This window comes from Anser cygnoides, chromosome 17, assembly GCF_040182565.1.
Source record: "Anser cygnoides isolate HZ-2024a breed goose chromosome 17, Taihu_goose_T2T_genome, whole genome shotgun sequence".
NCBI classification, from domain to species: Eukaryota; Metazoa; Chordata; class Aves; order Anseriformes; family Anatidae; genus Anser; species Anser cygnoides.
The window spans coordinates 6,725,561-6,740,551 of record NC_089889.1 but is presented as its reverse complement, the minus strand read 5'-3'; the positions used below and the strand labels follow the sequence as shown (position 1 = coordinate 6,740,551).

The following is a 14,991-nucleotide window of genomic DNA, read 5'->3' as shown; positions in this document are numbered from 1 at the left end:
AGAGGCTGTGCTCACCCTCCTTCCAGGTATGGGAAGCCAAGGAAACTCCCTCATTTTCAGCATCACGAGACCTTGACTACCCCGTGCCCACATGGTTTAATATTTGTGTATTAAAAGAATCTTAACACTCCCAGCATGTCAATACCGTGAAAGATATGGATGACATCGCCCATCAACAATTTCAGACAGACATACCCAAGCAAAACAAAAAGACGCAGAGAAAGGTGTTCAATAAAAATGTATTTCCACAGTACGTGATTTCATTTGAGGGAGACACATTGTAGAACTGAAACACGAGGCTTGGGTGAACATGAGCTGAGGCACCGCGAGCTGTAAGTTATCATCTCAGCCACTCTGCCTTCCTACCACAGATAGCAGAAAAGAAAGGGGAAATGCAGGCTGGCCAGTGAGGAGGCAGTCTTGCTTCTTCACAAGAGAACAAACAGATTTCTTTTAAAAAGATCCTCAAAGCACCTCACCTAAATTCAAAAGTACCAGAGAAAAGAGGTAGAATTCTACATTCTGAGGACACGTCCATCATTTGGATAGCATGAAGAAAACGTAACACAGTGGCTCTAAGGTAGCTGCAGTTTTTCTTGATCTAAACAATTTGTCTGCCAGAAATTAACTTTCTTAGTCTCTACTTTATGAACTGTATTTTTTTCCTCCACAAAATATGATTTCAAAACATTGTCAGCAGAGCTGAAGTCTAATGAGACAACATTAAGCTGGTGAAAATAATTAGAAAGAGTCCTGAGTGAGTGCATCTGCATTCTTAACAAGGAATTTATCTCAAACCAAGGCAGAGCACTTAACACCTTGGAAAACCCTATCAGAAGGAATTTCTGCATGACTTCTGGAACTGTATGAGAAATCCAAATTAACAAAGCCACCTAGTATCAGTGGGCTAACTAAAACTTAATTAGGACCTGCATATACACTGGCCACAGCTCCTGCAACGCTTGCAGGTTACAAGCGAAACTGCATTAAGCTGCTTATCATTCTGAAGCAAAAATCAAGGATTAGACATACTTTGCACTGCACATCAGTCGGCCTCCCTAGCTACAGTAGTCACCAAGATTATGTTTATTTCCAAAGCTCATGAGCATTTTGAATTAAGCAACTTTACAGCATGAGATGGACGTACATGAAGGCACATTAGCAACATGACATACATGGAATTACAGAGCATCATCTGTAAGTTGTTTCTGACAAACCTAAGCTTTCAATGCCTCAAACATGGGTTAGCACATGGAAGCTAAACATTTCTCTGAAAAAGTGAATTTTAAAAAATATATAAAAATTTATAATTAGACTACGATCAGGTGTTGTACTGAGGTCAACTGCTACAAACAAGTTGTCTGCTCTTGTATAAAACTAACACATCTGAAAAATAAAACCAGTTATTTGGAAACCACACTTCCCCTTAGTCCCCCAAATGGCAGCAAGGTGGTCTGTCGACACAGTCACTGATCACAGCCAGTACCAGCATCTCTGTAGAAAGGGGCTTCAATTCCAACAATGAACAAGTCCAGAAAACCTTGCTCCGAGGGAAAATCCCTCCCAGATATCAGGCAGCAGTATGTAAGCTTGAGAAATGAGAAACAAAGGAAAGTCCATCCGTGGATAATGGCAAAGGTCACTGAAGAAGGCCGCACCTTTCTCAGGCAGTCCAGCTTTCACCACTTTGAGATATTTCAAAGGCAGAAGTGTCGAGCCCCGCAGGTGAGCTTTGTGCATGTCCCTAAGATCAGTCGGTTGACGCAGATAAATACGATAAGAGATCACTTCAATCTAAACTGAAGTGCTCGGCAAAAATATCATTTTTCTTCCCAAACAAACCTCGTACTTGCTCAAACTCCAGGGGCACAATAGCAGCTGATTTCTTTACTTCTTTATCAAAAAGCTAAAGAAAGAGAAGATATTAGCAAAAATTCAGTACAAGCTCTTCACCCTTGCCAATACCAGTGCTCACTCTAACATCTTAGAAGGTACAGCAACAAACCTTTTATTTAAAAGCGAGTCCTGCCATCATTGCTACCTCATGCTCCACCATTAAACAGACGTTTTCCCTTTTTCTCAGGCTCTGGGTAACCAAAAGCCAGCCTAGCTCCCTCCCCACGAAGGCTGATGAACAGGGCATGGCTACTGCATTCAGGAAGCAGTCTCCCTTCCTCTTACTACAATCACTCACAAAGGCCCAGCAACACTACCTCAGAAGCTGAGAGCTCCAAGAGCCCTGATATGTCATCCTCTATTTCAGACAGCGACTGGTTCAGGATAGCAGCTGCCTGGGCCACATCTGGGTAATAATGGTTTTGTAGAGCCTGCAGAAGCAACACAAACAGGAGATGGTTTAATGAGAATGGGGTAACACAAATCCATCTGGCTTCCCACACAGGTATCTAACCCTTTGGTAGTCAGCAAATATCAAGCTCAGACAAAAGAGGCAAGTTTACTGTACTGTGTTACTACAGAGCTTCAAGAAATTCCCATTTTAGCCACGCTTCAAACACAACTAAAGGCCCCTTTCCCCTGGTTTATGTCCAGCTCCAGACAGATGGATTCCTCCACAGACCATGCCTACAACACATACCCCAATTTTGCCACCTCCCATAACCCTAATGCTGCATCTGGGCTTCCTGCTCCCAAGCAACATTCTTCTTGCTGCTTCAGACCCTCACGCAAAACCCCTGTAACATTTAAATGGAAAGTGATAATCCTGCCATTAAGGTTTAGAGTCAGCAGCAGCAATTTAACCGATTTCAGCCTTCACACACCATCCTACAAATGATCCAGGTGAAAGGTGAACATTATAATCTTCTCTAGCATTTTTAAAGCCATTTCTACAGGATGACCTAGGTGTACCCAATTAATTTCCATCAATGCTCAGTAAGTTCCTCTCTCCCCTCCAAAGGAAATAAAAAGCCTTATACATTTGCAGCTATTAAGTCTTGTTTCAGCTGTTAACCGCACGCTTTTCAGCTGCATGGTCAGATGTGCACTCACAAGTCACCTATTAATTAGCACATACTAGTTCTCATGTGTGTGAAATCCTTTGCCTCTTATGCAAAGATAGAAAAGGATGCAGAGTAAAAGAGTAGCCAGAAGTCATCTCATTTGCAAGATGTGTGTCAGCAGGTTCTTATAAGTGTTACTGCTGACTGCCAAGGTGTCATGAAAAAGCAACAAGGGGGGAAGAAGCCCACACCATACACAGATGTGCCCCGTTAGCTGACATACCTGAAGCTCCCAGAGGGAGCTCTCCAAAGCCCTGCTCTCAGATGGTTCCTCCTGTTCCATAATATATGGATCTTCTGACAAATCTAAGGAAAAAAATACAGAGCTAAATACCTCCTGCGTGATGCCCATAATGCCAAAGCGAACACAGAGACCCAGAGCAGTGCTGCACCTTCCCAACACATTTAGCATCCAGGAACACGCTGACACACCACAGTACGACCTAAGTATCACTGTTTGCAGCACTACAGAATCGTAGTACTTCTAAGGGCACAAAGAACTGGAATGGTCTGAAGCAAGGGCATCTCAGGCAACCTTGATCCGCCACTACCGTCATTCAACACTGGTCAATTAAACCACAGACAGAGGAAGAAAAACTCAGGAGATTGCTGAGGCCCCAGCAGGACTGCCTACACAAAAAACCCTACAGACTGAAACTGAAGAGGTCTCTGGTTTCTGCATTCGGTCTCGTTTCCCATTTCTTTATTATAGCCTTGAAGTGAACAAGACAAGCTCAGAGCCCAAAAACTCCCCCACCCACCTTGCCCCTTACCTGCCGGCCCGTTAGGTCTGTGCACTAGCACTTTGCACGCGGGGTGCCTCCGGAAGAGATTACAGATGAAGGGAATGACCATGAGCAGAGCCTCGGGGGGAGCAGTGAGGGCCAGCCGGGAGAGGCGCTTTATAAAGGCTGCTACCAGGTACGCCGGCAGGTGGCTGTTGGAAGGGAAACAGAAGAAACCAGCATGGACAAGTCCCAGCAAGCAAGCCAGCAGACTCATCAACCCAAACTGCATGTCAAGCTAAGGATCGGTGGGATTCTTCAGCTTTTTGGACTATGGAGTGAAGCAAAGCAGGAATATAGGGTCTCGAGTGCTGTCTGGAACAAACCTGAGGGCATTTCCATTCAGTGCATGAGTAATCTCTAATCATTTTGTGATTCAATCCAGATGCATGGCACCACTCCAAACGCTTGCTGTATCCAAGCACAGCCCTTGTCCACAGTCATTCACACTGCAATCTTTATTCAGTCATTTTACAAACTTCTGAGCGCTTGGCCAGGCAACCTTAATTATATTCTTCTAATGCAGCTTTGTGGGTTTAATTAATACACGTGCCATGGTGTAAAATTTAATACTTCCAGGACTAAAGCAAGCAGTGCAGCTGTTAATGGGAACATAAAGCTGCTGTAACATAAATGTGCAGGATAGCTCTCTTTTATGGTAAAAATGCAAATTTCTAACAGCAATCAGCCCATCCAGGCACTTTCTTCAGGTCAGAAGATCTGGGATAAAAGCTGACAATTTTCAGCCACTCAGCCTTCAGCCCCAGGGCTCACTACACCTGCAAGGCTCAGCGAAGTCACCCCAAGGTACAACATCTGTCACATCTTGTTACTCTCTCCAAAGTACAGTATGAATACAAGTGGGGTTGATATTAATGCCTAGTCCTGAACTGTAAAGCGTTTTTCTTGGTTTTATTTTATAACATATGATGGCAACTACACGACCAGCTGCTTATCTAGTTTCTCTCCTGTGCACAATGAATTGACAGCATCAAGACAGACTGTCAAACACTTTATATTTCAATGTTATATGTCTGCAAAAGGTCATCAATTTATCAACAGCTTTATGATACCACATCTATAAAAAGCCTGCAAATGTTACTTTTCCATATTCATAAAGATGGAGAGAAAAATCATCACTTTCAGCCAAGCTGGAATACAGATCAAAATACATCCATAATGATTTGCAGATCAAACTCAGATAACTAACTGCATTTTTACTTTTTACTTTCTGGAACTAGGTGGATGTGTGGCAAATCTTCAAAAAAAGTGCCTGAAAAATTACACAACACTCTTGGATTCAGTTTTCTCAATATGAAAAAGAATTTAATTCAGCGGGCACACTGAATACATTAAATCCAGATGCGGGGGAGTGTTCAAGAACAAACGCTAGCCAACAGAAAAGCAGGAGTAAAATATGTGAACGTATATAATAAAGTTGTTACTTACGATGAAGACAAAAACAGATCAAGCAAATGGAAAAAGCGGGCTCGGTACTTCACGTGATATATAGAAGGGTCTAAAAGACTGTACAGCTTTTTGTAAAAGTCAGGATATTCTCTGTTAAAAAGGCAAAAAGAAAAAAGTCAACATCCTTTGCTGATTAGTGACATACAATGGGACTACACTGAGTCTAAATGGTTTTTCTGTGCTTTCATGATAAACTGCTCCAGGCTACTGCTGTGCTGTCGGGGCATGTTTAGCTTTCTTCAGTTTGTCTCCAGAACCACCACTTGAAATCAGGCTGTAAGGTGAATTTCTGGCATTTGCAGTGCCTAGCCATCCTGGAGATGTGAAGCTATGTCCACTGACTGCGAGTGGTACAGGATCCAGTGAAAGGCACACCAAAGACTACAGTTTCACTGTGTAATCAGATCAGTGGAAATCGATTTTCAAGTGCTGAGCAACCACAGTCTGGAGAAGAGGATATTTAGGCTCAGCTGAAAAAAAAAAAAGTCAGACTATCAAAACAGCTCAGCATCTAAATAGCTGAGCCTCTCGTGCAGTGTTTGGCTTTCTTGTGGGGGAATGTTAAAGCCTGAAGATGTGGAGAATTGTTTTCAGTCTCTTCTGCATAAGATAAAAATACAAAACCCATGGCCCTTTAAACAATATGCTCTTTTTACTTACAGATTATGCTGATGAATCAGAATAAATAATCCATTTAAGGCCAGAAGACTAATTGCTCCACCTGTAAGAAAGCAGGCAGATATCAGCACAATATAGTCAATCAATAAATAAATTTATCAGCTGCAACTTTTTTCTATTACAAAACCTTCCCAGAAGGAACACAAAACTAAGAGAACCTAAAATTAGAGCCAGCATGATAGCTGTCAGGTGAGACAAGCTCACCTAAAACCTTCCAAAGGCTCACAACTTACTTGCAAAGATTAAGCTGTAGATTAGAAGAACAGAGAGACAAAGATGCTGCTCTAATCCCCTGAGAAAGCCACACCAGGAAGGCAAAGTTCTCCTCAGAAACACCATTTCTGTAGGAAACTGCACGTCCTGTGTCTGGATACAGGCCAGGTATCAGCAGTGCTGTGTTTAAAAGAAATCACTCCAGTACTCAACACTTTTCAGGTCCTTAAATATAATTTTCCTAACACACAAGGAGCAATGACACAGACAAATGCAGGTAACATCTCACTTTGGGAGGACAATACATTTCAGCCTAGTTTCTTAGCTTCGTTCCAGCCAAAGCACATCTACTTCATCCAGGCTGTGGCGTTGTGTCCAGCAGCCCTTTCAAATCTGTATGTACCACGCTGCAGAGCCCCACAAAGCATAAAAAGACGATTTTCACTCACCTATGCCATAGGCCACCGTCAAGAAGTCTATCATGAGAGTGGGTTCGTTCATGTAAGGAAGGATGGAATCATGCAAAATGACAAGAACTTTTTTGTAAAGGCCAGTGGGTAGCTGTGAAGGACAAAACAATACAGTCAAACAACCTTTGCAAGGAGAACTCCAAGAGCAACAGCAACACACGGCTCAAAAAGGCAACACACAAGCAAAAGTGAACGTGCCAGGACAGAACAGAATGGCTTGTGGCAACAGTTCCCAAATGGGAGAGTTTACAGGTGACATCTGACAATTAGGTTCATTCCGAGAAGCGGGTCCTCACAACTAAACTGTCATCACAGCTCAGAGAAAAAAGTGTGCATGGGGGGAAATTACTAGCAAAAAGGCTGGGGAACCTTCAACTTGTAAACACAAGTTGTTATGCTGCAGGTCACTCCTTATGGGCAGACTTGTTTAAAGAGGAGAAAAAGGCTGAGAGTAAGAAGAAAGAGACTGTACATGGGGCCATGTTTCTTTGGCAGGAGAGCAATCCAGCAGAGATGGTGGCTGGGCTGCTCTCATCTAATGCTGAAACCATAGTGAGGTCCTACCAGGAGCTCCAGGCAAGGAGCCTCTAAGGATTAGCAACTGGAAAACAATACAGATCAGTGACAGAAGTAACACTCACTTTGTGCTTCAGGAAACTGAGCCACATTCTTTCAAATGCCTGCTTGTGTGCCTGAAAACAGAATTGCAAACAGTGAGTTAAACACCCTGGTGTAGGTAAAGCTCTGTTTTCAGTAGATGAAAGTTCAACTCTGAAGCACCAAATGAACAGTTACCTGCAGCTTCGATACTTTCCATTCCTCTCGGTTATCTAAGAAGAAAGGCAAAAAGAGACATGGAACTTGAAATGGATGTTTAAAAAAATGATTCTTGTTTTACTTAGTCCTTTGAAAGTTCTCACCTTAGTTATTACAAATACCCACCTAAGACTGAATGAATATTAGTCCACTTAGATAGAGGACTCAACTTATTTATATGTAAATTTGCATTCTATTAGTCAAACCATTCCCTAAGCATAATTGGACGTACTAGAATTAAATGACATTTTTCTCCTCCTCCTTCAGTCTAATACAAAAATACTAAGAAAAAGCCTTCATAAAATTTAGTTCCTCTGAATTTAGCAGAGTGAAGACCATGAATGTTCCTATGAGTTATTAAAGCCGTATGTTTGAGTTTCCGATTTTCCACTACCAAATGGGCTGGGGCACATCGGAACTCAGTTAAAAATGTTCCTACTCCAACTCAAAAACATCGCTATCAGCTCCAGAAACAGGCCTTTTCTCTACACTAGGAACACTCCTTTTCCAGTCATTAGGACAAGACTAGGAACAAGAGGAAAAGGTAATATTCCCCAAATCAGGGTATCTAAAAGCTTGCTATAAATTCCTTGTATTGATAAAAAGCTGGTGACAGACCCCGCCATAAACCAGGGAACATGGATTTTGTAATACTGTTTGGAGTCTCTGTGATCACATAAGCAGGCATTTTTCATTAGCAAACTCTAGCAAAGTCTTTACACAACAAAAATCTTAAACGTAATTTTCCTTTTCATATGCAGATCGTCACGTGGAGTTTACTAACCTTGTTTCACCATAAATTTGACCAAGTCACGCTCTTTGTTTGGCATGTTAATGGGTGAAATGAGGGAAAATATGTTCTGCTGGTAAAATGGCAGAGGCCTCTAAGAAAAAAAGCAGAGAATCAAACATGAAGTAAGGTCCACAAAAGATGGTAGGTCACACTGGACTTCCACAGTGTCCTATTTCCCAAGCATGGAATATATTTAGGAAAGAAAATGGAAAGGAAAAACGCTGATGCATGAACTAGAACTACATACCAGCTCTCCATTTTTGCCCTGTCCTGGAATATTACTCATTTGAGTAACCTTCAGACATGACTTATGTCTGAACTAACGCTGGTTTAACAAAACAGGTGGATTGGACTAAAGAAAAAAGACCCTTCTCCAGCACCAAAGAAAGAATAAAACTAAATACTCTGTGCCACTCGAGCTACAGAGATTTGGGTAAAACAGAGGCTAGAGCCCAGACCAGGAGGTTTTGCAAGAACAACATATCTATCTTGAACGACCTCCAATTTTAGACTGAAAACTGTCTTATGCATAGTTGACATACCTTGAAAGCACAAAAAAATCAGTGCCTTCAAATGGGCACACTTACTCCTGCTTCCGAAGTCTTCCCATATACCAGTAGTCCCTCCCTGCTTCGCACACAAGGTACGAGCTTCAGAGCAAGTGTTCATCCAGACCCACCCCAAGAGTAAGGTTGGGGTCCTTACCTCTTTTGTCTTCTGCATGACTTGCCCAATACTCTCGGTGACGGCCTTCATGACAAAGTACCGAATGTCGTCGTACTCCATGTACTCTTGGAAGCGAGAGATCAGGAGCGATGCATCCTCGTTTAAGGGAATTAAGCCATCAACAACCACCTAGCAAGAGGTTTATAAAGCAACAAGTCAGTTTCTTACAGTACTGGAGCAGACAGCTGCGATGGCTGGGGGCAACCCCTGTCTTTCTGAAGGGCAGCTAGCAACGCTGTGTCCTGCTTGCCCCGGAGCAAGGGCCTCTGTCTCCTGACCTCTGAGACAAGTCCCTCACATCGGAGATGTCACTTCAAAGTGACACAGTGGCTGAACCAGGGGCAGTACCTTCCCCCTCGCCTCCCACAACTGCTCGCAAGTGAGACCGAGGAATGAAAAAGAAAGACCGCTGATACCTCAGAAGCACTCAGGTATTCAGCTTGTTCCTGCCCAAGGCAGCTGCTGCCACACCTGCAGGGGTCACCTCACCTGGAGGCCCTAGACTTGGTGCCACCTCTCTAACACCCTGTCTCCCATCCCTATCGTATCTCCTAGTCTGAAACTTTTGTTCTGGAGGACTCAAACACAGCAGGTTGTGCACGTCACCGGCTACCTGACAGCAGGGACTTTTCAGTTCTACAACTGACCTTTAAAAGTTCACGAGGAAACGTGAAACTCCCCTTCCACTCCACTTTGACCAAAGGATATTCTGCCTCCAACTCAACAAACTTCATCAGAGTGCAGAGCGACAATTCCTTCAAAAAAGAAATAAAAGAAAAAAAAAAAACATTTCAGCAAGGACAGCAGTGGGCAGACGCAAAGGAGGCTGCTTCTAGGCCTGTAGGAAAGCGGGAAGAATGAAGTACGACGTTCTTTACCGAGAAACTTACTGGCAGATCAGTATGCAAAGGTAAGTTGGAGCACCAGCAAGGTCTTAGAGCATTTACTACCCTTGGGCACTTTCGCATTAGAGCGATCATTGCCTCTCCACCGCGGGAGACCCCCGGGTAAAGCAGTACCTCGGAACCAGGCTCACTGACCTTGACGTGGAAGGAGCCGTGGCCCATCAGCTCGGCCAGCCAGCCCACGCAGTCGTTGTAGCGGTGCCGCATCCACACCTTGTACTTCTCCTCGGCGCTGCCGCCACCTGCGGAGGGGACGGCGCCGGGCTGGGGGCTCAGCGCCTCGGCCCACGCCCCGCCGCCCCCCCCCCGGCCCCCACTCACCCGCCAGCGCGGCCTCCTCGGCGGGCAGGCGGCCCACGAAGAGCTCCCCCCGCTCCAGCAGCGCCCCGAAGAGCCGGCCGCAGGCCCTGAGGGCTCCGAGGACCTTCTCCTCCTCCTCCTCCTCCTCCGCCGCCGCCGCCTGGGGAAGAGCGGGGCTGTGAGGAGCCGTGGCGCCGGGCCCCCGCCGCCCCCCGCCGCCCCCCGCCGCCCCTCACCGCCAGCCGCTCCAGCAGCTCGTAGACGCGGTTGGCGTTGGCTCGGCTGCCCAGCACCGCCTCCAGGCAGGCGGCGAGCCCGGGCTGCGCCATGCTGCGGCACCACGCCGGCGGAAGGGCCGGGAGGAAGAGGAGGAGGAAGGAGAGGAGGAGGAGGAGGACGAGGAGGAGGAGCCCGGCCCCGCCGCTCCGCCCGCAGGGGGACCGCTCCCCGCCGCCGCTGCTCCCCCCCCGGTCTCAGTGAAGCGAGGACACGGGCAAATTATAAAAATGTACACTTTATTACACCTTCAGGTAGGATACATCACTACTCCTTACAACCCTACTGGATCAAGTACAAATGCTTATGTTCAGAAGTTATGTACAGGTTGACTTCCTAACACACGCCTGGGAGAAAGACACACAGAAAGAGGGAAAAAAAAATAAGTGATTTTTTATCTTCATTAACTGACCTAAACAAGAAATAATTGCCTCTTTAGACACCAAATCAGACCAGCACAATGATGCAGTCAACAGCTCTTCCACTGCTGAAGCGTTCCCCCCCACGCCTTCCATGCACCTAATAGGAGCTACCGGGCTACCAGAGGAGCTGACCGGGTATTCTTTCTTGTTTAAGCCATTTAGATTGCTAGGTACCAATAGGTGTGTACATATAGAGGTTAAGAACAAAAGACAGACTTTCCTTGCCTTTAAACAGGCTCCCCTCTTAGAAGACTAAAAAGATCACACAATGAAAAAAATAATTTTAAAACCATTTCAGAAAAGGAATGTTGTAATTTCATCTGAATCGTACATGTTGTGCAGTATTATGGCCAAAAGTAAAATAAATCTATTCAAGCCACTGAGAGCTTTCTGATTTCTCATGCAGTGCTGTTTGCAGTGTTTGTTTTTCTTTTTATGTAAGAAAAGTAAAGAAAACACCCACAGTTCTATGCAGCTTTTTGCTTTTTTTTTTTTTCATAACAATAAGGCAAACTGATTTGGAGGAAGAGGCCATGCTCTATTCACATCCAAAATACCCACCTGAAGATACATTCATCATTAGCTTTAGTAAAAGAATAGTACAAAAGTTAGATCTTATTCTTTACACAATTGAAGAATTAAGTCTTAGAATTTCACCATTCTCCCCTTCCCCCAGTCCCCCACCCTCCCCAAGCTGAAAGCTGAGTAGAAAGTACTGAACATTTAAACATGTTGCAAGAGCAGAATGAAACTAAGAGATTAAATGTTAGCTGTTGGAGAGTTTCCGAGACCGAAGTCCTATGAGAAACAGCTATGGACCATTTGTTTAGTTGTATTCACTAAACAATTCTTTTACAAAAAAAAAGGGGAGGGGGCTACACTTTAATACACATCTACTATCAACACAGTATTTACTCAGTTCATGCCTAAAATATCCATTATCTTAAAGTGAAATAATGAGAATGAGGGCACAGGTTAGGTGCTTCGGTAAACTGTACACAAAACTACTAACAAACATTTTAAAAGACATACAAAAATGGAGAATGAAACTTTTTTCCTTTTTTAATTACATATACTTACAGGTTTTCACATTTAGTGGCTAAACTTTTCAGGGAGCACTTCAAATGTAAGTTAGATCTTCCAGAGGTATTTACCTCAGGAGAGAACAACATGCAGCTTTCAGACAGGTGGAAAATACTTTGCTATATTAGCCGCACTTGCTTCACTGTGCATATTGAGTGCACATTCAAACTATAGCAAAGAACTGCATATTCCCACGGGCCGTTTATGGTATGCTAACATGGATGGATTTTCCTGCCATTTATGGCATTTTACCATTTTACTTTTGTGAACCTGGGCAGAACTTAATTCTAACTAATGGTTGCTTTATCTGGTTTGAATGAGCACAGAGAACACTGGCAGAATGCACTTTGTACAGGTTCTGAACACTAAACAGTTGCTAATATGCTGAAGTTATGTGAGAGTTTCCACATTCAAATGTTCACCAGCAAAATCCTTCTGTTAAAAAAAATAGAGGTGGTTTGTCTTCATTTGCGTGTTTGGAGTAGCTTGTCACTTGGCGTAGCAAACAAGAAATGCTGCATTTCCCTGTTATTGCATTTTAATCATTAGTTCAACTTGGTTTAGTAGGTGCCTTTAATCTGACAGTAGGCGTCCTCATTTGTACTTTTGCTTGCTGATTCTGGGCTTCAGATGTTGCTGGTGTCTGGGCTGGGTTCTGTACACCTGGAGCCTGAATTTGGGGAGACGCTGTTGTCACAACTTGCTGTTGTATCAGTTTCTGCTGGACGACTTGAGCTGTAGCAGTTGTTGCAGGAATCACCTGAACCTGCTGTTGACCTGCTGTTGTCTGTGAAAGTGTCACGGTTTGGGGCTGAGCTTGTACCTAGACATTAGGATAACAAGGCAATTACAAAATAGTACTTTGGTATTAAGCAGTGGTCATTAAATTTCTGCTCTACGGAAGGAGGTGTTTGCTCTCTTGACTGACAAGCATCTTGGACAAAGTAGAAAGACTGGGAGGGATACTGGGAACTTAGGGTCTGTGGCTTTAGTATGAAACAACGTTCTGTCACATTTTCTAGAACCTTATCAATCAAAACTAAGAGCCAGGATGCCTTTAACTCAGATCTCCTCAGTGCAGATTAAACATGAAAATATATGGAAGGTTAAAAACAAAAAAATACTGGAAAATAGGAAATTCTAGTCCTACAGAAGTGAAGGGACAGAGAAATGAACAGAAGGATAGATGGAGGATCAAACGGGGAAGCACCCATATTGTGACAGCAAATACAGCCACTAAGGCTTCCTACCACTTCCCAGCATTAAACTTTCAGACTACAGCTGCCAGTCTCTATCACCAATTTAAGGTAGAATTGTTTGAACTTCATCCAGAAATCCAATTTTCACAGCCCTACCCAGAGGAAGGGAGAAAGAAGCTGAACATCTCCTTACTCAGAAAAGTTAATGAAAACCAAGCAGCTTCAGATGCCTTTGTCAAGAGGCAGAAGCCCAATGATCCTGCAAGGGCTTCTGCAGGGGACAGTTAACTCTTGACTGACCCGCTGGGAAGCACTAGCAAGGCAGACGGCTACATACCGAACATCAGATGCTTAATATAAAGACCACAGTTTTAAAAAGAATACTTCACAGGGCCTAATCCTACTGTCACTGCGTGTGTGTGAGGGGAGCTGTTTGTTTTTACCATGGACTTAAACAGTCCCAGAGTTATGCCAACACCAATGACTTCTGAAAAGCCAGTCCTTAATGTCCCTTGAAAAAATATCTAAGAGCTCTCAGTGACTACAGGGAGCAACTCGTGTTGACTGATGAGGTTTCTGCTCCCTGCTGTCTACCTTGCCCTTGCAGCATTCACATCTGAGGTGGTTAGCAGCCAACTTACACCACTTTATCATCATTTTAAGATAAACAGTCACAGATTTTATTCCACACTAAAACATTGCACTATAAACTGTGACAGATTAAGAGCTGATTGGCTCAGATTTCTGCGCACTGAGGGCAATAACCTCATCCACCATCCAAAGTTAAATCATTCTTGCCAATCAACAGTGTAAGTTATGCCTGTTGTTAATGGTCTGAAAGAGATTGTTCTAAACAGCGTTAAACAATCTGCCTGGTAGCTACGGGAAGGGAGACCACACCGTCTGTCCCTCTCTCACCCTAGTGCTGCCTGCTATCATGCCACATTTAGAACAGATACTGTACCATTCTGACTTTTATTAAGCACTTTGCAAGGCTTTATGAACTGGAACGAAACAAACAGTAACTGCCTATTAGCCCCAATTTTTGTAAAACAAATTTAGATGGTGCTCATTAGTTCAGTTATTTGCTATCTTGATTAAACATCACAAGAAACCAGTATTTAAAAAACAGCTTCTGCTCTAGGAAATACTTTCTAAAAATCTGTTTTTCAGCTCATCTACAGTGCTGAACAACACATTGCTCCATCTATTAAAGTTTTATACTAAAGAATATACAGCAACCTGACGGTTTTCATGTCATTCATTTTTATAGATGGGAAATTGCTACATCCTTCAAGAATTCTATCTATACCACACAAGGGGAAAAATACTTATCTCCAAATAAACGAGTTTTCAATAGGATTGTGTTTCTAGTGCTTTATTTGACGAGTGCAAAACCCACCTGTTGAGAAACCGAAACCATCTGTTGAATGTTGGCAACAGTAGCCTGTTGCTGGACCACTTGAGGAAGTTTTGCAACCTTTATTGATATGAAATAAAGAAAGATTTAGTCAAAATAAGAAATTGCTAACAGCAGCAACACACCAGATCTATCAAAACTGCTACCAAGTGAAAACCTTTCCTGAGTCCTGTTCACTGCAAGTTGGTATTTTGGCCTCCTCAGTGGTACTGCACTTTTGTAAAAATAAACTTTCTAGAACAGTGTAATGAGAACTTGACTAGGAGGGGAAGAGGGGTAGTAATATTTTCAGTTTTAACTTTAACATACTTGTTTCCTCCCAACTATATATAACACTGAAGGAAGCACAGACATTCTAACGGGCTACCTTATCTTAGACATACTTTTGAAAGAGTAAGGGTTCCAGTTCCTAATC

The 14,991-nt window shown here is 43.5% G+C and overlaps 2 protein-coding genes across 15 annotated transcripts in view; both read right to left on the bottom strand.

Moving 5' to 3' along the window:
• Positions 1-223: 223 nt before the first annotated feature.
• On the bottom strand, positions 224-10,565 carry NOC4L (nucleolar complex associated 4 homolog). Its single transcript, XM_066979077.1, has 15 exons — positions 10,413-10,565; positions 10,198-10,336; positions 10,012-10,118; positions 9,619-9,726; positions 8,951-9,100; positions 8,237-8,336; positions 7,432-7,466; positions 7,278-7,328; positions 6,616-6,727; positions 5,936-5,996; positions 5,255-5,365; positions 3,794-3,957; positions 3,244-3,326; positions 2,214-2,327; positions 224-1,906 (listed from the first exon to the last, which is right to left on the bottom strand). Exons 1-15 carry the CDS (start codon positions 10,503-10,505, stop codon positions 1,790-1,792), a joined length of 1,545 nt encoding a protein of 514 aa, XP_066835178.1. The 5' UTR covers positions 10,506-10,565; the 3' UTR covers positions 224-1,789.
• A 109-nt stretch (positions 10,566-10,674) lies between these two features.
• LOC106031212 (E1A-binding protein p400) overlaps positions 10,675-14,991 on the bottom strand; it is a 48,480-nt gene continuing 44,163 nt past the window's right edge. For all 14 annotated transcript variants that reach the window (XM_048063798.2, XM_048063787.2, XM_048063789.2 and 11 more), the window contains 2 exons: positions 14,559-14,636; positions 10,675-12,780 (listed from right to left, as the gene is read on the bottom strand). In XM_048063798.2, the coding sequence (XP_047919755.2) occupies positions 12,508-12,780; positions 14,559-14,636 (351 nt within the window). In that variant the 3' untranslated portion in view covers positions 10,675-12,507. The remainder of the gene's footprint in view (positions 12,781-14,558; positions 14,637-14,991) is intronic.